The sequence below is a fragment of the Takifugu rubripes genome, chromosome 3 (assembly GCF_901000725.2).
Source record: "Takifugu rubripes chromosome 3, fTakRub1.2, whole genome shotgun sequence".
NCBI lineage: Eukaryota > Metazoa > Chordata > Actinopteri > Tetraodontiformes > Tetraodontidae > Takifugu > Takifugu rubripes.
In genome coordinates this window covers 14,235,520-14,258,733 of record NC_042287.1, presented here as the reverse complement: position 1 = coordinate 14,258,733, position 23,214 = coordinate 14,235,520, and the positions used below count along the sequence as shown (strand labels likewise).

Below are 23,214 nucleotides of genomic sequence, written 5' to 3'. Positions count from 1 at the left end.
TGGGAAAACCCTGGTGACCCTCTCCGGTGTTTAATCATCCGCATTGATCCATCAAACATATTGCACTAAAAGCTTATCTTGCTGATTAATGGCAACTACCATTACACCATCCATCATAAAAACATTCACGGATTCAATTTAGGATTATTTGTCCTGCTAATTAATCTGTATATCATCCATAAGTGTTGTAATTTCCTACATATATTGTGTAACCACCTTTAATATCCTACTTTATTTGATACTGGCTCTTACACGTTAATGTATTTCGTCACAGTAGTGGGGAAATATTTTATGAATACCAAAGCAATTTGGGTTTTTAATCTATTTTGAAATTACTTGCAAATTAATTTTGTCTTTGATCCGCCTGTTATTTAAGCAATTAATTGTTGCAGCTCCGCTGGCATTCTGTTCATAAAGAGATAATGAGATCCACAAAATGAAAGGCAAAATTATCCAGTGTGACTATTGCGCTTCCATGGTTGCAATGTCATAACGTGCATGAACGGGATATCCAAGGATCTTTCTGTCGAAAATAAGAAATACACATTTGAATGTAGCATTTTCAAAGATTAACAATTGTTTGTTTAGTTCCAGCAATTTAAAATCTGGGTTAGTGGGTTTTTTGCCTCCCTAAAAAGTGCAATAATTGCTAAAAAAAAAAGCAGTTTCTAATTCATCTGTTGCTTCCGTCCAGGAACGTTGATAAAACCGGTCCTGTGCTGTTCAACCTCCGTTTCCCAAATCTGCTAAAATTCTTCGTCTTCACTATCCAGTCAGATTCAGCCTGCTGGAAAAGCTCTCCGCCCTTCACGTTTTCTGCTGCTCTGATTGAAAGCCAGCTCGAGCAGCGCCGGAGAGGTCATTAAACACTTGATACGTCTGCACCGGTGGCGTGTTTGCGTGCAGCGTTTGTGCCGTCTCAACGCGTCGGGAGGGAGCACGTACCCAGCCAGTGCGTTCCCACTCAACTTCACCTTTCCTAACTTTACTACTTAAGCCTGCTTCACAGCTTACACAGAGAACCATTCACTTTATACCTCAGTTTGACAGGAAACAACTAAAAATATCGCACTTGTGCTGTAATTGCTACATTGCCATCTTTATAGTTGGTACTCTATCTGGTTTAAGCAACCACCAATGAATGTAATTGCTGTGTGCACAGGGAAGAGTGTCATGTCAGTTAGCCCTGGCTGTATAAATATAAGGTACACAGCTAGACTATGTGCCACCCATCCCACATATAAAAGGTGCTGCACAAGGACAAGTAGTCATGAACAGAGGAGGGTAAATGGCAGGAACATTGGGAAACCCCTTGAAAGGTGCAAATTAATTTCTTGTTGCTTCATCTCTTAATTGGAAACGGCTACAAGTCACGCTGGGTTATTGTGAGTGTGTGTCTCAGACCTCTGACTCTGGGCGTGTGTGTCATGTCGCTCTCTCTTTGCGCTCTTGTAGCATTGCTCCGTGATTCACCTAATTGCTGTAATAACTGTTTTTCTTCTGAAGGTGGTCCGGAGGTCCGTGAGTCACAGTCTATTAGGGCCGACCTAAAGAAAAGGCACCAGATGCCTGGTCTGTGAGCAAAATCACAGACAATGTGCATTATTTACAGACCTTGGGCCCGACAAATGTTTTATAAATGACACCAGGTGAGTCGGCCCGTTCTTGACTCCCGAACTGGGCTCCTCGTCACTTTGTTCTGTCGAACCCAACGCGACCCAAATGCAAATGAGTGTTTGTTTAAAAGGTGCTCAATATGTGTCTTTTGAGGGCCGGACTCATTACCTTTTCAGCGTTCTCTAACATCAGATTTGGCCACCAGGGAGCTTCATTTTGCCTCTTTTTTTCCTGCACATGCATCATGGAGTTTCAGGACTAAAACAGGACAGTTGCATGTAGATTAGGATGCATTTTATTCTAGATTTTGTGACTCTCTCTTGCCTCTCTTGTACACTACCGACCCTTATCCCTTAATTGAGTGATAATGATAACGACCAACAAAAGTAGGACTTATTCAAAGGAACTCAGCCACGTTGGGAAGAGGGTGAGGACATTTGGGCAAATTTAATATGTTTCTGCAGCTAACACAAGTTTTCTCTCTTTGAACTGCTTTTCCCTTCTCGCAGGGATTAATCTGAGGCTTGGTGGTTTGTGGACATCAGCAGGGAGGGGTCCGGCGTTTTGAAGCTGTGATCACAGTTACTGAAAGCACAAGATCAGTCAGCGGTCGTGATTCCTAAACCTTTAGAGTGTGTGAAGGATGAGTGTAAATATCCCCAATGCAAGCAGTTGATATTTTTATTTACAACTTTTTAGAGTCACGCTGACCTGCCAACAGTGTGTTCCTTCATTAGCTCGGGGGGATCTAGGCGAGAGGTGGGGGGCGAATTTTGTGTGAATGTTGACATCTGCATTTCATCAAAACCATTTTTTTTTTCTTGAGGATGGTCAGTCTGCTGCCCTGCACACCTTAGACACACACCTTTTCCCACAGTGTCCTGTAATAATGTTGCAGCAGCCGGCCCGTCCTTTCTGCAACCTCGTCCTCGCCGCTTAATGAAGGCAGAATTCCGACACCACGATTGTTTTCCACGTGTTTTCCTCGTTATTAAGTGAGCGATAGACCTTTCCTTTTCACAACTGCCCACCTTGGCTCATAAAGGCTGGGTCTTGTTGGTCTGAAAGTCAAAAAGAAGAGAACAAAGCAACGCTTTCAGGACGCCTTGTTTGTTTTCCCAGTAATTTGTTTTTAATTTATCGTCGTGACATCAGACAGGTCAATTTGATTAAAATCAATACGGGAGGCGCTGGCGTCCTTCAGACCCTTTGCTGCTCGCTTCCTAAATGAATTACCCTGACCTTAACTCCATCCTGCTGAGCCACAACCATAAGTATAGTGTAAGTGTGGTTCTAAAATGGATAATTACACACTTGTTCCTTTGTAATTACTCGCAGTTTGACAAACACCGTAAACCCAAGAGCACCTTTTTTATGGAGTTGAACCCAGCACCCTTCCTCACCCACCAAGGAGCCATTGAACATGATGGATTTCATCTAAAAACGCATCTGTCTAAAGACTCTTTTATCTGTGCTGTGGAGCAGCAGCTCTTCTGAAGTTGCACCAGATCATTCTGGCAGGAAAATGCAGCCGAGCACTTCAGCCCTGGCCGGCCGCAGGCCCCTCCGATGCCTAGTTTTGGCCCATTATTCTGAAGTTGGCTCTGGGCAGTGCGAGGAAAGCTACACCTATGGGTGTCCCGGCCCCGCTCGGTCTATTTCTGTATCAGAAGGAAAGGTGATGGGTTTGTTGGGGGGGAGTTTGGGGCAAAGCAAACAGCGAAGGTCTCAACACTCAAAGCAAACACTACCCCATGTTTGAACTACACACCTTGAGCCCTACAGTTCTCCCACACACTCGCGCGCTCCCCTCTCAGTCCTATTCCTTCTAACACCCCCTTTTTTCTTTTTTTACTTTTTTTTTTGGCCCAGTTAAATACACCGCTTATCCCAGGACCTGCCCATAAATCAGACAGGAAAAGCACCTACGACAAGGTCTCACCGCCGCGGCGTGCAGATTTTAGCCGGCAGCTCGGATTTACGCTTTGGGGATTATGATAGCATAAATAAACAAATGGCCTCTCAGAGTAACATTAGCTGGCAAGATTAAGAAAATTTAGATCTCGTTTATGTTTCTCCTCACAGCAAACCTGTGGAACTGTGTCGAGTCGGGAGTGTGCGGTGTTGCGTTTAGGGACGCGGAAGTTTGACACCTGGAGGAAAAACGAAGGTTTTTCAGCCAGACAACAGAGAATGTAAATCAATTTAAGGGAGAAAGACAACATTCATCATTACTTATCTGATTTGGTTTCATCCAGCAATGGATTTGAAATTCTGAAAAAGGTCGGGGGGTTTGCTCGCACACTTGTGCTGTTGGAGGCTTTGAACTACTCCAGACGTTGCTCAATGTCTCTCTTCTTCTATGGTTTTGTCGGTTTGAATCTGTTTATTCATCCTTGTCTTGAGCGCCAGCTCCGTCTCCCACTGCCTTAACTTGTTCCCGACAACTTTGATTCCCAAACACAAAAGAATGAAAAGAACACCGGGTCCATAATCTTTTCATTTTGGACACGAGTCAATGACGAAGCCAGTGAATAAAGTGCTCCTCTTTTTTCCTCCAGAGTTCAGGGGATTGTCCTCAGTATTGAACCAAAGGCTCTATTGATTCTGACATGTTTATTTCCACAGGCGTACTGGTTTTCCTACAAGGTTTTGTTGTCTGTGTGGTCGTTGGGAGAAGTCCCAGTAATTTGTATCCTTTCATGGATGTGGACTTTTGCAGTCTCAATTTGTGTTTTATTTCCTGTAGCTCAAGAAAAGGCAGTGGGAATGTTCCAGGATTAGTGTTCGCTCCTCACCGATGGCTTTGCAAATCACTTTGCATGCTTTTTTATTTTCTTTATCACTTCTGGGAGTGGCCAGGGTGCAAGCGTTACTGGCAGGAAGACACAGATAGTGAAGATTTACACCCCTTGCGGATTCGAAAAGGACTTTTTCCACAGTCTGTTACGTCATTTCACTGCTAACATGGAGGCTTTTGTGCACCCGGACTGGGGAGTGTGTGTTTCGAAATCTCTCGTTGAGACAAAGAGAGATCCTGCTGCTGATAAATTTAAGTGACGCTCCAGAAGCTGACTTTAATAACGAACGTAAAAAAGGGAGTTTGCGTTTCTGTTCCAATGAATATTAATTTAGAAAGCTGACGGAAAAGTCTCGTGATTAATGACTCCTGTATTGAAAAACACTTCCTCAATTGACCCCTCTGCTTGGAATCCATCTGTGAGGATACAAACACCCACCCCGGGGAATTCCCATTGTTCCTACATAATATAGATCCATACGTGGATGTAGAGTCCCAATTTATCAATAGAGAAGTTTAGAATGTTACAGTTGCTACATTTTATAATGATTGAACACAAACTTAAATCACGAACATATACAGTTGTTCTTGAATCTAAAAATGCAGCATTTATTAACAACATTTCAAACCCCATAATATTCACCTCGGTGAAAGAAAAGCCCCATAATGGGATGATTTCATAGGATGTTTTGTGCCTTGTGCACTCCGAGTATCCTGATTTCCACGCCAGACGTCATCGGGATGAGGTGGGGATAGGAAACGGGTTAAGCTCCGGGTTTTAAGTTGCAGGTCATTTCCCTCTGGAATCAGTTGGCTCCTGCAGAGGGATCATGATGGGACTGGATATTGGAAGCTAAGTAAACCTTGTTAAAATGCCCTTCTTCCATGTGCAGGGGGGTAATCCTAAACACCTGGGCTCGTTAAATGGGATTGTGCTGGATTAGGGGCTCCATGAGGTGAACCCGATAGTGCTTCTGGATGATTCCGTTCCTTTTCCGATGTGTTTTCACCTGTCCGGCAGCAACAACACATGATCAAAAACACCATTTGATCCTGACTGAGCCTTGTTTGCAGTTCGGTGGAAGGTGCGCACGCGCGTGTGTGCACGTGTGCGTGGAGGGAAAAATAACTTCACCAGCCGCGTGTTTGCACTTTCATCCCAGATATTTTGATTTCCGAGATGTCAGGGGAGGCAGAGAGGCATCAACCAGCTTGTCTCGTGTCAGGGATTAAATATTAAGCTAGTTTTATTCAATGAGCTCTAAATGTCGTAGCCAGCGTCCAACCTGCTGAGTCGCGTGTAAAACCCCGGATAAGTTGAAGAAGGTGGCTAAAAGAGGGATTCATGAATTCATAAATGCCTCGTGTGTCTTTTTTCCATGTCTAGATGTGGACGAGTGTGCAGAGGGGCTTGACAACTGCAGCATTGACGCCATCTGCCAGAACACCGTGAAGTCGTACAAATGCATCTGCAAGTCGGGCTACAAAGGAGACGGCAAACACTGTGAAGGTAAAGATGGAGCTGCTGCCCGTGTCGTCGCCCGTGGCCGCAGACGCAACACAACGTCGCGGTGCCGCGCAGCCAATGAGGCATTTCTCCACCGCTTTGCTTTATGGCTGCGAATAGAAGCCTCTGAGCCCATAACACACCATTAATGTAAATCATCGGGTTCGCGACGCTACTGAAGAAGCAGCAGAGACGCGGGAGAACATGCGGATGGAGAAAGCGGAGAGCCAGGTGCAGAGCTCTTTGTGACTAGATGCAATAAAGCGGTTAATTCCCTACACATGTTAGAGGAGGGAATTAAGACGGCGGCTCAAACGGCAGTCGGAGGCCCTGCTGAGCAGTCAGGAATATTTCCACAGCCAGAGGCTGAGACTGTCAGGATTGCTCTGTTTTTCTTGCCCTTTCACCGTGCCCAAAGCCTCTGGATAGTTATATCCCGCAATTTTTATTAGTGTTATTACAAAACCATATTTCACAATGTCATTTTTTCCTCACTGTTATTATTCTTTCATTTACTTGACCAACTGTTTTACGTGGCCCTGTGCCGGCAGGTCATAAAAGTCTGAATCTGGAGTGAAGTATGCGAGAGTCTGGCTTTCCGTTGAACTTTCTGATGGGTATTAAAAGAGGATCATTGCTGAAATTCAAGAGCAGCAGTAAAACACAGAGTTTTTGTGCCTTTTGAAGATCTGCACAGCGCCGAGGCACCTTACTGTTACAAGTGGACAGCAGGAGGAATAAATATGATGATGGTTTTTAAAAAACAACTTAATTTTGACTTGATTTAAAGGTCACGTTTACACAAATAACTGATCCTTTAAGTTGGAAAATCCTGGTTTATTTACAATAATCAGGATTGAAATGAAATGAAATGATGGCTACTTTCAGCAATCAAGGCCTGTTTTTGTTAAGATTTAAATATTGCTTTGTTTGTTTCAACCAAGGGATAAAATGGGGAAATTTTAGTTCAAAGTCGGCACAATCGGACAATGAGAAACACATGCTCTGGATTTAAGAGCGATTCTTTTAAGATCTCCGCAGCATTGAGTGTGTTCCTTTCTCTCTCATTCTTGTCCAAAATCGGGAATTCTTTTAGATTTGGTGCACATGTTCACTTGGAGAAGTGAAGATTAAAATTTTATGCAAATTTTTGACATAACTCTAGAAGTCATCATGGTTTTTTTTTTATCTAGCTGAACTCTTGTTTTCAGTGTTGGGTCACATTATTGCACATTTATTAGCTTTTGCTATTGCATAGAATTGGCCTTATCTAATAAATCCATGTCTTTATTCATTTTGCGGATCTCCAGAAGTTAAAAAACAGAACCTCAGAGGTCGCCTGGGTTCTGCTGTGGCTGTCGGAGCTTCTCATTCTGTTCCTAAAGGATTTGAGCTATATTGTGCCGCAAAATCAATAAACCACGATTAAATCCACAGTTTATTTTAAACGAATAAAGAGAGAATTTGTAAAGACAATTCCAAAGCTGTTGGAGGAAAATTGCCTCTCTGTTGCCTCTTGGTGGGTGTTTTCAGGCTGGGAGAGGAGATTCGACGGCCGATTGTCTGCTCTGATCAGGGACTGACAGGGATGAGAGGAAAGGAGTGAGAGCCTTTCTTTTTCTGTCCCATCACTTCTCTGTTGAGACCAATTAAGCCCCGGCTGAGACAGCCTCAAACAGGGGCTGAACGACCGCGATCATCGTCCCTAAATGGGCCAGTAAGTGCCGGGTAGAAGAGCACTGCCTTCTAAAACCTCCTCGTCTGGGTCTCCTCGGTGTGGCCCCCCAACAGTCATCATAACCGTAACAGACAACTCGGCTCAGGCTGTCACGCTGATCTTCAGCCCATCTGTCTGACTCCCGCTCCTGTGCCCCCGTGGTTCCACTTCACAGATGAACTGATGGGATGGATCGATCTTCTGTTATGATGGCTGATGTTTTAAGTACTGGACCAGTCGTCCCCCAGTCCCAACAATATCACAGTTTCTGGCAGCGTGTCAGAAAAATTCAAATCTTGGCGACAACTTAAGCAGATTGGCATCATTTCATATTCAGAAGCTATTTGCATCCCGCCTCCACCCTCAATTCTATTTCGGTCTGACTGAATATCAGTTCTGTCGTCATTCTGCCTTTATATTCTCTGCTGTCACCCGAAGGGCAGCAGGTTCACAAATGAACAGTCCAGCTTAATATAACTTATTGTTAATGCTGCCTAATGTGACTTGACCTTGTTAATGTGTCCATATGGCTGTTAACATGCACTGCGGCGCCCAGCCTCACTAAAATGAGTCTGGTCCCTGCCGTCCCTCGGTTGCAGCCCCCCCTCAGGGGGTTTAATATACTGGAAATCTTTTGATAGTTAGTTACATTAGGTTTTAGGGTGAACGAGAAGCTTTTTTTTTTTTTAAGTTGTTTTTGTATTTTAACAAAACCAATTTCCAGAGTTGAAAAAAAAACTGTATGACTTAAATTGTGAAGCTTTTAACACCAAAATATTAAGCAGAGTGCTGGCACACACCCATGTTACATCTGACCTGCCTAATTACCAGCTGTTGTTTTGTACCTTTGTATCCCACAAGAGCTTGTCAGAGAAAATTAACGATAATTAGCGATTAGCTAAAAACAAGACTAATGAATTTTTCTACAGTTTTAATAAACTGCATTTTAACATTTTCGGAACTTCTGCAAAGATGCATAAGAACTAATATATGTTAAAATGGAGCATATGTATCTGTAAGAAAGGTTTTCTTTTAGGATTAAACTAATAATAACTCAAGTATAATTTAAGTCACACAGATAAAAAAAACTTGGCTGGTAAACTTTTCTTTGCCCGCTATTGATATTGATTTTTTTTTTGTTGTCCCCTAGAACAAAATAAATAAATGCGTTTCTTTGCCGAGTCTGTTTCAAAAGAGAGCTCGCCTTCACATTCTCTTGCATCTTTTCCCTGCAGATGTAGACGAATGTGTGACCGAATACAATGGAGGTTGTGTCCACGAGTGCATCAACATCCCAGGAAACTACAGGTGCACGTGCTACGACGGGTTCCGCCTGGCCCACGACGGACACAACTGCCTGGGTGAGTGACCTTTTCTCATGAAACAATAGCTACGCCTGATCTAGCTTCATATATACACACAAGGAAAATGTGCAACGCATTTAGCAAGTGGATTCAGTCTCTGTGACCTCCATGACCTCCAGGCCTGATATAGTTTCCCGTGGTTATTGTTTCACCTGTTTGCCGTTTGTATTGTCCTACAACAGAAACTGCTATTAAAACATTCTGAAACAACGGATACGATGTTCAGCAGAGGGCTGCTAAACACAGACTCCCTCTACCCACACAGGCTTTCCAACCATCGTGCAGTCGCTCATCTTCCATTCTTTTTATTTTTTAAATCTTCCACGTTAGACCCCGCTGCTTCTCAGAAATCGCCCACCTCCTGTTTTCCACCTCCGTGTGAGGCAATTCACTTGATACTGAAGGTGAGAGAAAGGTAGCTGGCAACTTGCTGAAATAGATTGTACATTCAGGTAACCCTAAAGCTGAAAAACATTAATAGCGCAGTGAAGTTTTTAAAAGGGGAAGCACGCGAAACGACTGCAGATCCGGCTTTCTGGGATGGGGAACACGTCTTTCGGATCAATGAGTTCCGACTCCACCCATTCTGTCTCTTACTGTATTTGCCTGTTTGGAGCTACGATATGATGTAGGGCTATTTTCCAAGCCATTTAGCAACAGCGTTCAGCAGCGCGTGCATCATTTGCCACGCTGGGGATCGGCTCCTGCTTAGCGTGCAGGTGTGTAATTGCAATCTGTGGCTGTGCAGCTGCTGCCGTAGCAACAAACGGCGGTACCAATCGATCCTTTTGACACAATTTGTCTTGAAAATACACACATCATCAAACAAACTCTCGAGTTTTTGAAGTTTTTCTGTAAAGCTTTTTTTCCCCCTTGAAATTACCAACGAGATGGAGACGTAATGAGAACAAGTATTTTCTTTGCTAAGTGTCAGAATAAGGACAAGCGGAGATCAAACAGATCATCCTGCTGTCTTAGGAAGTTTAAAGACTTAAAACTTTGACTCATTCCGCCACACTGCTGAGGAGACAATTCTCAGCCCAAACACGAGGGAGGGGAGAAAAAGGTAAAGTCGAGGTTTCACGTTAAGGCCCCAGCTTCCTCTTTCTGGTCTAAGCTCCTTTTGGCCCCTGAGAAAAGATTAGTCCCCGTGGCCCTGGAGAGGAGAGCAGCTCAGCAGCCGGTTCCCAGACGAGGTCAAACCGTCAGAGCCCTTATAGAACAGATGTGCCTGAGGCTGCAGAGGAGGAAGCTCTGACCTGATCCTCGCAGGTTCAAACTGAGTTTAGAATCTGAGATCTGAACTTTGGGATAGTGGAGGAGGAAAAACACCTTTTAGCTTCGCCTTAAGTGACGGTTTGGTTAAATCATTTAAAGTTAAATGTACTGTATTGCATTTGCTCAAGATTTAATTATTTGCAACACTCTTTCAGACTTGGAGCATCAATTTCTCATGGTCATGCTTTTTTTAAACTGCTTCATGCGTTGTGCACGTTAACGCTATAGCGCTCGGCTCTCGGGACACACCGCTCTGTGTGTGTGTGTGTGCGTGTGTGTGTGTGTGTGTGTGTGTGACCATCACCTCAGGGACGTATCTCTGGCCATCGCACATGCGTCCTTGTCAACATCTCCTTTTTTCGCCTGACGTGCCGCATGGCTCCTTGTAATTGGCTGCGTTGGCGGCATAATGACATTGGGCGGTGGCGGAAGGCAGCAGAGCGTGAAGCAGAACACTGCCTGGTGAGCTGCACCGGGGACGCTCTGGTTTCTGAGGTCGGCCCTACACCTCACAAAGATGTCAGAGTCAGTACGGGGGAAGCAGAGCAATATCACAGCACACTGCCCCCGTCTATGTGGAGTGAGATGTCACTCGCTGTATAATTTACCTCACGGGGAGCTATTGTAGCCGAGCCGAGCTGACTGAAGAGGAGAAGGGAAGCGTATGAAGGGCTTGATCATATCCTTTCTAACCGTCCTGACTGTTTTATTAGCAGAGGTGAAGGAGGGATGATTTTTAATCACTGCGGCTCTTTGATGTTGAGACTGTAAAGGTCTTTTAGAGTCTTAGGAAAAACAGAAGAATCAATGTCACTTTAATCCAGAACACACATCCTCTTTACAATGAAAACCAGATGCAGGAAAGCTATTAGTTCCCCACTGTAGCGCGGTCGTTCCCACATTTATGACCTGCGTGTTTTGTTTGAGGTCGTACAGAGACCCTCTTATCATTGCTAGTTCATTAAACTTTCTAAAGTAGCTCAAAAAAATCAAAAGCACTTCCTTTTCTTGAAACCACAAATCACAACATTTCACTTCTGTCTTGAATTAAAAGGCACAAATAAGGATATCCCCTATGCTCCCAGTAAGTGGAAATACCACTATTGAATGCGGCCAATGTAACAGATGTTCCACAGAGTGCCATCATACTCTAGAGCGTGCTTTTTTTGGCCTGGCATTAATTATGCACAGCTCTGTCGTGCTCCCCTCCTGGGTTCTGCAAGTGCTGCCTCGCAGACCGTGTTCTTTGGATATCTATCGACCAGCACTGATTGGGTTTGTACTGACTTAGCACAGCTTAATTCTCTGCAGTCTGCGGGGACACGGATGCCCTTTTAGTCTGACCTTCCCCAAAGATGAAACTTGATCTGTTACACAAATCAACAGCACAAATGTCATTACGGATTTGAAATGGCGCTCGAGCAGAATTGCTTTGCGCTAGCAACAAATAAAAGGCCTCATCAGTTAACACAGTCGCGCTTTGGTAAAGCGACTTTGTTGTTTCTGAACACATCTCCATGCGAATCCCCCCCGTCCCCGTCCCGCTGTTGCGTCCCTGCTCTTGTCTCTCTCTGGGATTATTTGGAAAGGTTGGCTAATCAGGTGTTTCAGAGCAATTTATTACTGACCAGGTCCTGATGTGAGCGAGTGCCACCAAGTTTCTGGGCATTTCTTTTTCTTAATTTAAATATGCAAAAACACTTCCATATATAAACATATAACTCATCTCCAGTTAAAAGCTCTTGCTGAGCAGAGGCACTTTATACTGCCATCATTAACCCCTGAAAAATATGCAAGACGGAGCCAAATAAATATTTTTTTGCGTAACTCCGGAGGAGCTAAAGCCAAACATTAATCCCCGACACTTTTCTGGCACAGAGGCAAACGCCGTGATGTCTCCCCAGTTAGCAGTCACTTTGTGGTTAAAGGACGTTAAAAAGGAGTTAAGGGACGGATTTAAGATTGGGGCTGGCTTCTAAAGGCTGTATCCGCACTCGCTCTTCTCTCTGGATTGTTCAGTCCCATCCACCATGAAATGAACAATTCCAGCTGAGCCCACTGGCAGGGCTTTGAGGGAAACTCAAGCCTGAGATTGGCCTTAGGGGCGTTAGCAGTAGCAGAGCGGGAGCCGTCAGCGCGGGGGCCTCTTGACTCCTCGCCATCCAGACTCTGCACCCAAACACTCATCCTTGAATTTTGCTTTTTAACTACTTCCAGACTCGTTATTGAGGAGCAGAGAAAACGTGATCTTGGTTTCATTCAGGACACAACTTAAGGAAAAGAAACGGTTTCCATGGAGACATTCCTGAAGTTAAAACTCTCTGTTCTCTATCTAAAGGTTTCCGTTTGTTTTTAATGCAGCAGTGTAAAGATTCGCTCACTGATGATTTATCATTGAAATGCCTGGAGGACATGAAGTACTAAGAATTTATTTAAAGCGTTCTCCTTGTTCCCCTGCATTTATGAGGGGGAAACAGCTGTATTTAGGAGGCAGTATGTTTGTTTCTTCTAACCATGGGAATGCTTGAACTTTTACATTAGCTTAAGATTAAGGACATGTCACTGCTCCATTGTTCTGGCAGGACAGTCCAAATTCTGCATCACTGCTCATTTATGTTGTTATCAGAGTCGTTGTGTCACTGAACTGGAGTTGAAATGCTATAATCCTGCTTTTAAAGATCCAAGAGCGTTTTAATTGGAGCTGGCCGTGCGTGTGTCGCTCCTCCCTGGCCAGTGCCTGTTCACCTCCCGCGACAGAATGTCCAGCCGTGCCGTCCACCTACTGCCCTGCCGCCTGGACCTACACATGGCTCTGATTTGTTGCCTTATTAAAGTTGTGCCTCTTTAACTCCTGCAAATGAAACGCCAAAAGAGGCCAGTGTCCGTCCACTCACCTCCTTGTCTCTGGTCTTTCTCGACCACAGAGCCGGTTCTGTTTGATCCAGACAGAAGCCAAGCTGTGGGGTAAATGCACGGACAACTTTGATGACAGACAGCAGCGGTCTCTCACTCCCCCCATACAGCCCTCATAATAAAGAGAGAGGGCCCCTGGATCGGTAATAAACGTCACTGAACTTTTAAAAGAAATGAGTGCAAAAGTGTTGAGCATTCCTCCGAAAGAAGGGTTGGGGAGTTTCTGTAAGGCAATGACCATGTTTACATGGCTCTACGGCTCCGCGCAAGGCCAAATGTTATATATACAGTCAAGGCTATCTGAGAAACCAGAGGACATGGCCTCTGCAAACACAACCAATCTCTTAATCTTCCTCGTTTGAACCTTCCTTTTCCCTTCGTCTCCTCCAGTGCTGCAGGGACAGAGCAGAGACACGTCTCCTTTTTTCAGAAGTGAGGCAGCCCTTTTAACTTGATTAAGACTTCCCCCCCCCCCCCACCCTCTCAAGAGAATTTTTAAAAAATGTTTTAAGTCCAAATAACACGAGCACTTTTTCTGGCTATGCCAGATCCCCTTTCCGCTTGGAAATATTTGCTTTGGACGCCAGCCTTGCCCAGCACACAACACAGGCAATTATGGGAGCTATTTAAACAAGGGAGATCTACTGACAGGCGACGCCTCATTTGGAGGGATGAAGGAATCAGGAAATGAAACCTTCAGTGATGCGCTGAGGGTATGGAAAGAGAATTCCCCCGAGCCCGCCGACGCTGGTTGCGTTTCTCATGGGCGCATGTGTTGAGAACCGCTGTATTTGTGCAGCCTTTAGCTTGTCGAGTTGTCGGGGTTTGTGTGAAACCTGTGCGTCGAGACGTGCGCAGGATTCTACAGCTCGCCAACAGTTTATCTGCAAAGGTGCAGCTATAGTGTGTCGGCAGCTTTCATCAGCTCAAAGGTCTGCTCTCCGCTGCTGCCGCTTTTATGATAGAGAGATCAGAGCTCGGGGGTCAACGCAGCGTCTCCCCGCTGGGTTTTTTTTTTTTTTTTTGAGTGAAAAGTTTTCCGAGCAGGATTTGTTCCTGGGAATGCGCTGCTTTACCTGTCGGCTGAGTGATGCTTGTCCTGTTGACCTCAACTGACACGGCGCATTGTTTTAAAGGAAAGAGACAGATGCAGAGATGGGGTGTGAGAGCAGGACAGCAGACTTGGCACAGTGACAAAGTGCTGTGTGCCACTCACTCACACTTTATCTGAACCCCGGAGGGTTCCGTCTGTCAGTACAGCACAGTCCTCTGTCCCTTAATGACTACGCTAAATCTACATGTTTCTGCATTTTAGTGGGAAAAGAAGAGCGAGTGAAGTTTAATTTCAAACTCTGCTGGGCTGAGAATTCCCCAGAAAGGAAACTTAATCTTGAGGCCTTCTCAGACTGGACAAATAGACAGTAAATTAGTTTCGCATGATGGTTTATTAAAAAAAAGGCTTGTGTATACAGCAGATTATTGGTGCATTGAGCAGGGGGATGGATAAGTTTCAGCGTGGTCGGTAGTGAGGGACAAAGCCCAGGTCTCCGGGGGAAGAGGGAATATGAAGTGTCACCTTCAGATCCACAGTGAAGTCACGCACAGGGAAGGCCACTATGGAAGTGAAAACTAGCAAAAGTCATCTCTCTTGATGGAAGAGACTATATGAATATCGAGAGTTTCATAGAATTTAAATACTAATTTGCATGCCTTCTTTATGAAGCCCTGGTCTATATCGGTGGAAATGAAGGCAGCAACTGTTTTGGGGGCAGCTTCCTGTCTCTTGCCTGGTGGCAGGACAAGTCCTCAGGCAACACCTTTGTAAATTCTCTGCCTTTGCATGGATCTGAAGTGGATTCACATGGTGGCTGGTTACCCTTCTGCCCCCTCCTCTACTCTTTCCATCTGTGCCACCACCCCCACCCACAGCAGCACCTCTTTCTTCACTCTCGCTGCATTCCTCCCGTCATAATGGGTGACAGACACTCGTCATCAGCAGGTACTCTGGACCAGATGGATCAGGTTTCCCACTTGTCAGGAGATTGTGCTGCCTGTGCATTTTTATGGCTTAGAGCTGCACGGATGGAGGATTCTAGTGCAAACCAACGTGCTGCCATGTTGGGCAGCCTTTGAGACTTGTGCTGATTGATTGTTCGAAAAGAAAAGCTCTCGATGCGTGATGTCAGATAATGATTGTTTATAAAGCTCTTCTGGATAGCTGGACTCTCCCTTCAGCCTCATTAGTATTGATCGGACTGCAGAACGTTTGTCATTTCATCACATTCTGTTATTTTCTGTCTCTTTTCTCTGACAGATGTGGACGAGTGCTCGGAAGGCAACGGTGGATGTCAGCAGATTTGTGTCAACATGATGGGCAGCTACGAGTGCCGCTGTCGAGAGGGATTCCTCCTGAGCGACAACCAGCACACCTGCATCCAAAGACCCAAAGGTGGGGCACAGAAGTTGTACCGCATGTGTTGTCCCCTCACATACAGAGGTTTGAGCACAGTACTAGGCAACTGAAGCACCGTTCGACCTTGGATATGTGTGACCACGGCAACCCGGAAGGTAAAAACGGTGTCGCGATGCCTTTGGCACAGTAAATCTCATGCATGCCAAAGGCAGCGCTGTTATTTTGCCCTGGTTTTGTCAGTCGCACATAGAGCACCTTGGGTGCACAACCCTGCAGTGAAGATGACCCTGCTGTCAGGTGCATTTATTGCATCGGAGCTGGCGCAGTGGTGGCAGCCCACTCTGTCTTCTCTGTCTGACCTGCACACCTGAACACAGCCGGTGACTCTCAAACGCGATTTTGGTCAGTTATGTATGAAAATTCACATTCAGGGTGAGGTCACAACCCTTAAAACCAAAATAAATGAATTCTTCTCAGCATGGAGGGCAGTGCTGTCTCTATCATGGCGACAGAAGCCTGGACTCACGCTGGCCCTGCGTTTACTGTCCCTGAAATGTTCTTGCTAACGTCCACTGTACCATCTAACACAATGATTCTTCTGTCTTCTTGTCAGTTATTGTAACAGTTCGCCATAATAACCCCTCAATGAGTGGGCATGTTTTTATGCAAAAACATTCATGAGGTGCTTTACATGCAATGTTTTGCATGAGTGGATGCAGGTTTGTGGAGATGTGGGCTACGCGTGAGCTTCACATGCACATATTTTAAAGGTGATTCCTATATAAGGGAATTCTGCACTTTATGTGGTGCATTCACCTCATCTTCGCAGCTGCTATTTCCTACATGCAGTCTTTTTGCAAACGAGACTATGGTTCTTGAGAATTTCTTTTGATGCACTGTGCTGGTTTCTACTAAGAATGGGATCAGTCCTAACAGGCCTAAATGAAAGCCAGGAAAAAGGTAAGTAGGTGTCTGCAGTCTGGAGGGGGGAGGTGGAGAGGAGTAACCTCTTTGTTTTTCCTCCCACTCTTTCAAATTGAACCAATATAGCGCTTGGCAGCATTTTAAGGTATTGGTGGTATGAGAGTGGCCTGCAGGGGACTGTGAGTAGAGAAAACAATTAAGGATGTACCCTCTGGCAGGCACACCTCGTGTTTATTGAGCATTCCTGTGGGATGGAGACGTGACAGGAGAAGGTTCAGAGCCAAGTTGCCCTGATGCTAATTCATCAGATGCTGTTCTCTTTTCTTTTTTACATTCTTGCATTTGGAACATCGCTACCACATTTAAAGGCAAAGTTAAGCTGGTGTGAATGACGTTTGGGATCCCTTCTGAAGATATTATCATTTTCATACCATTTTCTCGTGAAACACCTACCCACACAACCTAAAAAAGATCTAAAAGATCTTTGGATTTGTATTTTAACTATAGAGATTTTGTCATTATTATTTTGTTCTCTGTCTCACAAAGCCATGGAAGGAAATTAATAGCTATTCTCACTATGACTGAGCACAGTTGAGTGTATTTACACTTGATCATTTTGTCCTCTAAAGCACCTAGGGACCATCTTGATTGTAACAGATGCTCCACACCACAGTTAAATTGAACTGAATTGGATACAGTCCAGTATCTGAGCGTCTCATCATCTCTGTCTTCCTGATCCCTCATCTCTCCTTTGTCAGATAACTGCTCGTTCTGGGAGTCATTAAACTGTTGTGATGGTAAATAGAGGATCTTGGATGTCTGGTTTATGAGATCAGGCCGGCCTGGTGAACTGTCAGTGTTTACGTTTCATAAACGCAGTGTTATTTGAGCCGACTGCAACGCTGGATCTTGTGTTTCACCATCAGTGAATATGCTGTCAACAGCTGACTGTGATCACCTGCACTCCCCTCCCTTTTCTGCATAAACGTCTTCAACTTTTCTCTTAATTGTTTCCAAATGAGCGATTTGAATTGAATCGAATCGTATCGCATTGTTATTTTTTGAGAGGCAGTCGGAAAAACTGCTCATCTGTTTATTGTTATTGCTCGTATTACAACCGCGTATTACTGAAGTGAAATGGAATTCACATGGAAGTGCCTGGTTGAATAATCGGCAAAACCCTACAGCAGTGTTGAGAATATCACTGTTCTTGCTAAGTGAAAAACAATTACACACAGGTGGCTCATGGAAAAGACAATTTTTCAGAAAATTACATCTGATATAATCACCCAGCTAAGTCACTTTAAATGCAACCCTCCATCCATTCTTCCAAGGCTCCCCTTACAGAGCGATGCCCAAGGTGCATTTAGCTCCTGAGCTTTATTGTTCTCATTAAAAAGACATCAGCTCTCCATTTCTTTCGTTAATGGGTCAGGTGTTCCCTCGATAACTTCTGCAAGTCCTTTCTGGGGACGTTGGAGGGCTGGTCACCGCAGTGTATGTCACAAACGGGCTGTTTCCCCTGCTGGTAGGAAGCCCTTGTTAGCAGTGAGCCTGTGCCAATTAGCAGCAGGGGTGTGCCAGACTCTGGGCTAATGACAAGGCTGCTGCTGGCCTGTCTCTTATGAAACCTGCCCCTTTCCCCTCCTGAACAGGAATAACTCCGGCCGAAGAAAGGCTCCATCGTCTAGCAAGGAAAAACGTAACGGCTCATTTTTTATCTCCCTAAATATTTCCCCCAGTCAAGGAGCAAACGCTTTGAAAGGCCAGCCAGAGTAGTTAGTGGCTGACAGGAATGTCATTAAGGTCAAAAAGGGTTCCACTTCTTTGCATGTGATTTATTGTCTCTTATATGGGAGCACAACGGGAGCAGGCACGAGACGGACTCAGTCTTTCCCCACAGCCATAATTTTAGCCCTTAAACATTTTTGATTGTCTGAGAAGTCATATCGCGTGCCCTGAATTGTTTGGTCACATACTATTGGAGATTAAATCAAGCCCACAGTGGCGTCTTAGATTTAAATCCTGATATTCATTTATACAAAATACGGAGCTCACTGCAGACATAATGTTTGTGACATTTGACTCATTGCTTTAAACAGATGGCATTGATTTCCATAATCTTAGTTTAGCATTAATGAGATGTAGCGTAGCAGTGGCCTCTCCTCAAAAGAGCTAAATGGTCTAATCCCAATATCCTAGTTCCAGGTGATGGAGAATCAGTCCTCAGAGCAGTTCTGATGATACGAGGGGGGTTTGGAGTGCACTCAAACACATTTATCTTTTTAAATACATTATAAAAAGTAATAAAACCCTTTGAAAAATGGATTTTATCACCTGACTGTGGATACAAGCATTGCTGATTTTCTTTACAGTAGGTCCTGTCTTTCCAGGAAATGTTTACTCTGCCAGTGAGAACCTCTTCCTGTGTTTACAGCTTTCATTAGCTTCCCAAAGGGGTTGTTACCTCTTGTGCAGCTAATCTTTTCTCTTCCTTCCTCTCTCTTAAATTCAAATAAGAGCACAACTGTACACGATGGACATAATTTCTTTCTCTCACTCTCACTCACACACACTCACACACACACACACACACACACACACGACCTGGCAGGCAGCGCTTTCATTTTAATCCTAGTGAAGGCGTATTCAGACATGTCATGTTGTGACATTAAAATGCATACTGTTGCACACTATTTTGTCTTCACAATAGGTTTTCTGTGCTGGCCAGACCTGCAGCAATGTGAGGAATGTTCTAATAATATAATTGGATCTATCATAAATGGATCGTCGGTTTGTTTGGTTTTTCCAGCCAGAATATTCCCTCTAAATGTAATGAGACATACTGTCATTGGAGCTTTTAAATAATGAACTGTTTCACTTTTTTTAATGCTAAATTGAGAAAGCATAATTTCTTGCAGTTAATAACTATTTAAACAGACCGCTGCGCATTTTAAGTTCATGAAGTAATGCCGTGCTTCAGGGCCAGTTTCCACCATTCCAGGCAGGCAGTGTTTAATACTGAAAAGGCAAATATATGACTATTTGTGTTTGTGAAAACATTTTATGGGTTTGTGTCTTGTGCTGTGTGGCTGTTGCTCTATGCAGAGGCTGACAGAGTTCTTAGCCGGCCTGCCTGCCTGTCTGTCTGTGCGCTGGCCACAGAACTGTTTTTACAAGTGCAGAAATCACTGCTCCATTGCGCTGCAGCCCAACCGTTTAACCAGGCTCTTTTCCTATTCTGTGGAAGTCGAGCAAAGGGAAGAAGCCTTGCGTTGTCCGTTAAATCTCTCCTATTAGTCCAGCAATTGAAGAAAGAAAAAGTAGAGGTCACTTTTCTGGCCCTCCTGATTTCAGGTGTTTGTCTTTTCTCCTTTAGAAGTAACTTTCATTAGAAGAGCACAAATATTTCCTTAAAATTCCCTTCTTTGTGAGTTTTCCCACTCCTCCACTCTGTGACCGAACATCCGGTGGCTTCAGATAATTAAAATTACAGGAAACCTCCTCCATACTTCACGTGAAGATGCCATCTCTTCTTGGCTCATCCAGTATGTTGCTGACAAGGTGCCAGTAGTGTTTTTCCACTAATTTCCCCCTCATGTCTTTAACAGGAGTGCCAGACTGAAGGAATGCCTACTTTAGCTGCCTCTCCCTGTGATTTTGGAAAGAATGCAGCTCTGTAATAAAACCCCAAGACCATGTCACACCTTTTGTGTCTCTATATTAAACAATAGTCTGCTGTGCTCATCTGTTGTGTTCTGCTGAAAGAGCTCTGCTCTCCTTTGGGTGCATAGTGAGGTGACCTTGGTAAAAGCAAGAGCGGAGGGAAGGGGGGCGTGTTCCCAGGGGCCTGCTGCCTGGCTGTGTGTGACACAGATGGGCGCATAGAAAACTGCAGGTGAAACATGCATTCATTATTCATATTGGCCTCTGTCAGGCCATATATATACACCCAGTGTGTTAATGCACGTGTGCATATATTTTCTACAATATGCACATTCTGGCCACTCTAACAACTTCCATTTGAAATCTGAGATCTTCCCTCTTTGATGTAAGTGTGTTTTTTTACAGGGGGCGACACGCATGGTGATCAAACATCATTGCTGAGGATTTTAATCCACTTAAGTGTTTTTTTTTTCCCCCGCAACGAAGCTAATTTTAAACTCGAGTCTGATGGTGGCAGAGCAGGAATGATCTGGCAGCAGGAAGGGGGCAGAACAAATGAGTGGTGACAAGGCAGGGATAAATTAGCATCCTCATCCTTTAGATAAAAGAAAGTTGTAGAATTTAACCCACACCATTAAGATTGCATGGATATTCCCTTCCTGTTAGAGGACAAGAACTCACACCTTTAATTAATAATGTTGTGAGATGAACAAAGTGTTCATTTAAATAACTTCGGAACGCTATGATTACTTTGACAGGTTAAATCAGACCAAGCAGTAGCTGTTTCTTTACTCTCTTTGGCATCCGTGATGACAGTTGGCGTGGACGCGTAACTCCTTGACCCGGCGTGCTGCCCGACTCCTCTGTCTGACCATCTGCAGCTCTGCCCAGCCCAACCCGATCCAGCCCAGCTCCTTTTCCCATTCTTCCTTTTCATGCCCTGACATTTTTATCCTCCTATTAAAACTTTTAAGGGCCCATTATCTAAGAGGAAGGAATGTTGGTTTAATAGTGTGGTGGCTCCAACGCTTAGACCCCTTCTTTTCAGTTTGTAACCAACCAACACTAGCTGGCTGCTTAATGTCCTCCAGCCAGTGTCAAGCAAAGAGGGGACTGTCTCGCTGCAGGCAGCTCAGCACGGACCATGAGCCCTCTTTTCACTGCCCCAAGCACTCACAGCAGACTATAAACCATTGGCATGCCTTCCAATACTTCAGCCCCATTGTTTCAGTCTCTCCACGACATGGCTCTCAGGTTTAAGGGGCTAGTGAAGGACTTGTGGCCTCCTTGGTTCTTTTGTTAGAGGATCACAGGAGTCTTCATCTTAGCTGCAGCACTCGTATTAACTTTTCTACTCCTGCCCAGTCCTCGTGTCTTGTTAAGTCCTAAAGGTTGCTGTTTGATGTTCATGCCTTTGCAAGAAAATTTTAGGTGAAAATGAGAGTTGACCCAACTTTTACTAGATTCAGCCATCTTTTACTCAGTTTCTATCATTATTATTGACAGTTTCAGGCATGGTAGCAGTCGTGTTGTGGTATTTATCTCATTTATTCTTCATTAACGAACTTTTAGGCTCTTTAGTTAATCTTTCTTTTGTCGTTTTTTGCCCCTACCTGCTGCCTGCTAGCTGTGAAATGGGATCTACACTTGTGTCCCATTAGGAATGCAGCTGATCTCACATTCTAGGTTAAAGTTCAATGACGGACACCTAAATTGATTCTTCTTCTAGACATAATTTGATTTGACCAATTTATCCCCAGGCAGGGCTTGTTTTCCTGGGGTAAACAGTAGATAATTAGCATGCTTGTGAAGCGTGTCACAAGTATATTGAGCACTATTGAGAAGTCCAAGTGACTTGTAATTACCAGCCACATTAATGTGAGATGTTGTTCACCCTCCAGCTGATCAATGGTCACCTTACAAAGACATTTGGGGCATATTCTTGTTACTTTAAACACTTGATATTTCATTGTTTTATTGCCTGAAATATTATTTATATTTCAGTTAGAATCTGTACTGATTGAATTGTTGTAAGGGATCTGTCTGCTTCTGTTAACTGCCACTGGCAGAAAAAGGAGGACAAATCCATAACAGACATGCAAATACATCTGGGACGGAGAGGAGAGGAGAGGAGAACTAAAGAGGAACCTATTTAAGGAGCATGTTTTGGACAACAACACCCACACAGGGAGAACACGTAGACTCCTCATCAAAAGTTGTTGCTAACCGCTGCACCGCTGCCCTGAATGATAATGACTGAAGACAATTTTATCGTCTCAGACGTTTTTGGTTTTCTTATTGTTAAACTGTCTTTTGCCATAAATAGGTCAAGCTTACTTTTCGACTGTGAGCCAGCAAAGGGTGGAACAGATTTGACAAAAAGTCACCTTCTTCCTTCGACGTTTGCGCCTGGAGTTCAGCACAACCGATATTATTTAATTTCAAGGCTTCATGGAACAGCGTCACTCCTGTGTTGGGTGCAGAGGTCACGACCCATGCTGGGGGCGGGTGGTGGGGGGGGTCTGGCTCCTCTGCAGGGTCTCGCTTGTTTTTGTGCTTAATAGCAGTGTTCCCTCTTTTACGGGTGCAGCGGTTTTAATGATGCCGGCCTGTGTTGAGCTGTGTGAAAACCCTCCGTGCGCTGGTCACTACCTGGAAGGTTTTTGTCCCCTCACCAGTTCCCACTCCGTAGACTCTTGCTTCCCATCTAGTTTTCTGCCTATAAAATGTCGTGCGGTAGTTCCCTCACATCTCGCCGTGTTTTATGGGTCAGCGCATCGCTCCAGTAAATCACAGCGTCCACGAGCAAGCGTTTCTTTTTTAAAAATGTAATTTCTCTCTTTCACTTTCCCATCCATCTTTTTATGAGAGAATGTTTATTTTTCCATTTCCCATCTTTTAGTAATGATAAAACCCGAAAGGCCTTTGGCAGCCAGTTAGAGGGGGCTGCACATGTTGGATGATGGCTGGGCTGGAGAAAAGCACCATTGTGTCAACACTTTGGCTTTTATTGGT

General features: G+C 44.4%; 1 protein-coding gene across 3 annotated transcripts in view; it reads left to right on the top strand.

The window, feature by feature from the left end:
- The window catches only part of scube3 (signal peptide, CUB domain, EGF-like 3), a 53,715-nt gene that overhangs the window by 6,382 nt on the left and 24,119 nt on the right, over nt 1–23,214 (top strand). For all 3 annotated transcript variants that reach the window (XM_029834284.1, XM_011602644.2, XM_011602643.2), the window contains exons 2-4: nt 5,805–5,927; nt 8,877–9,002; nt 15,511–15,645. In XM_029834284.1, the coding sequence (XP_029690144.1) occupies nt 5,805–5,927; nt 8,877–9,002; nt 15,511–15,645 (384 nt within the window). The remainder of the gene's footprint in view (nt 1–5,804; nt 5,928–8,876; nt 9,003–15,510; nt 15,646–23,214) is intronic.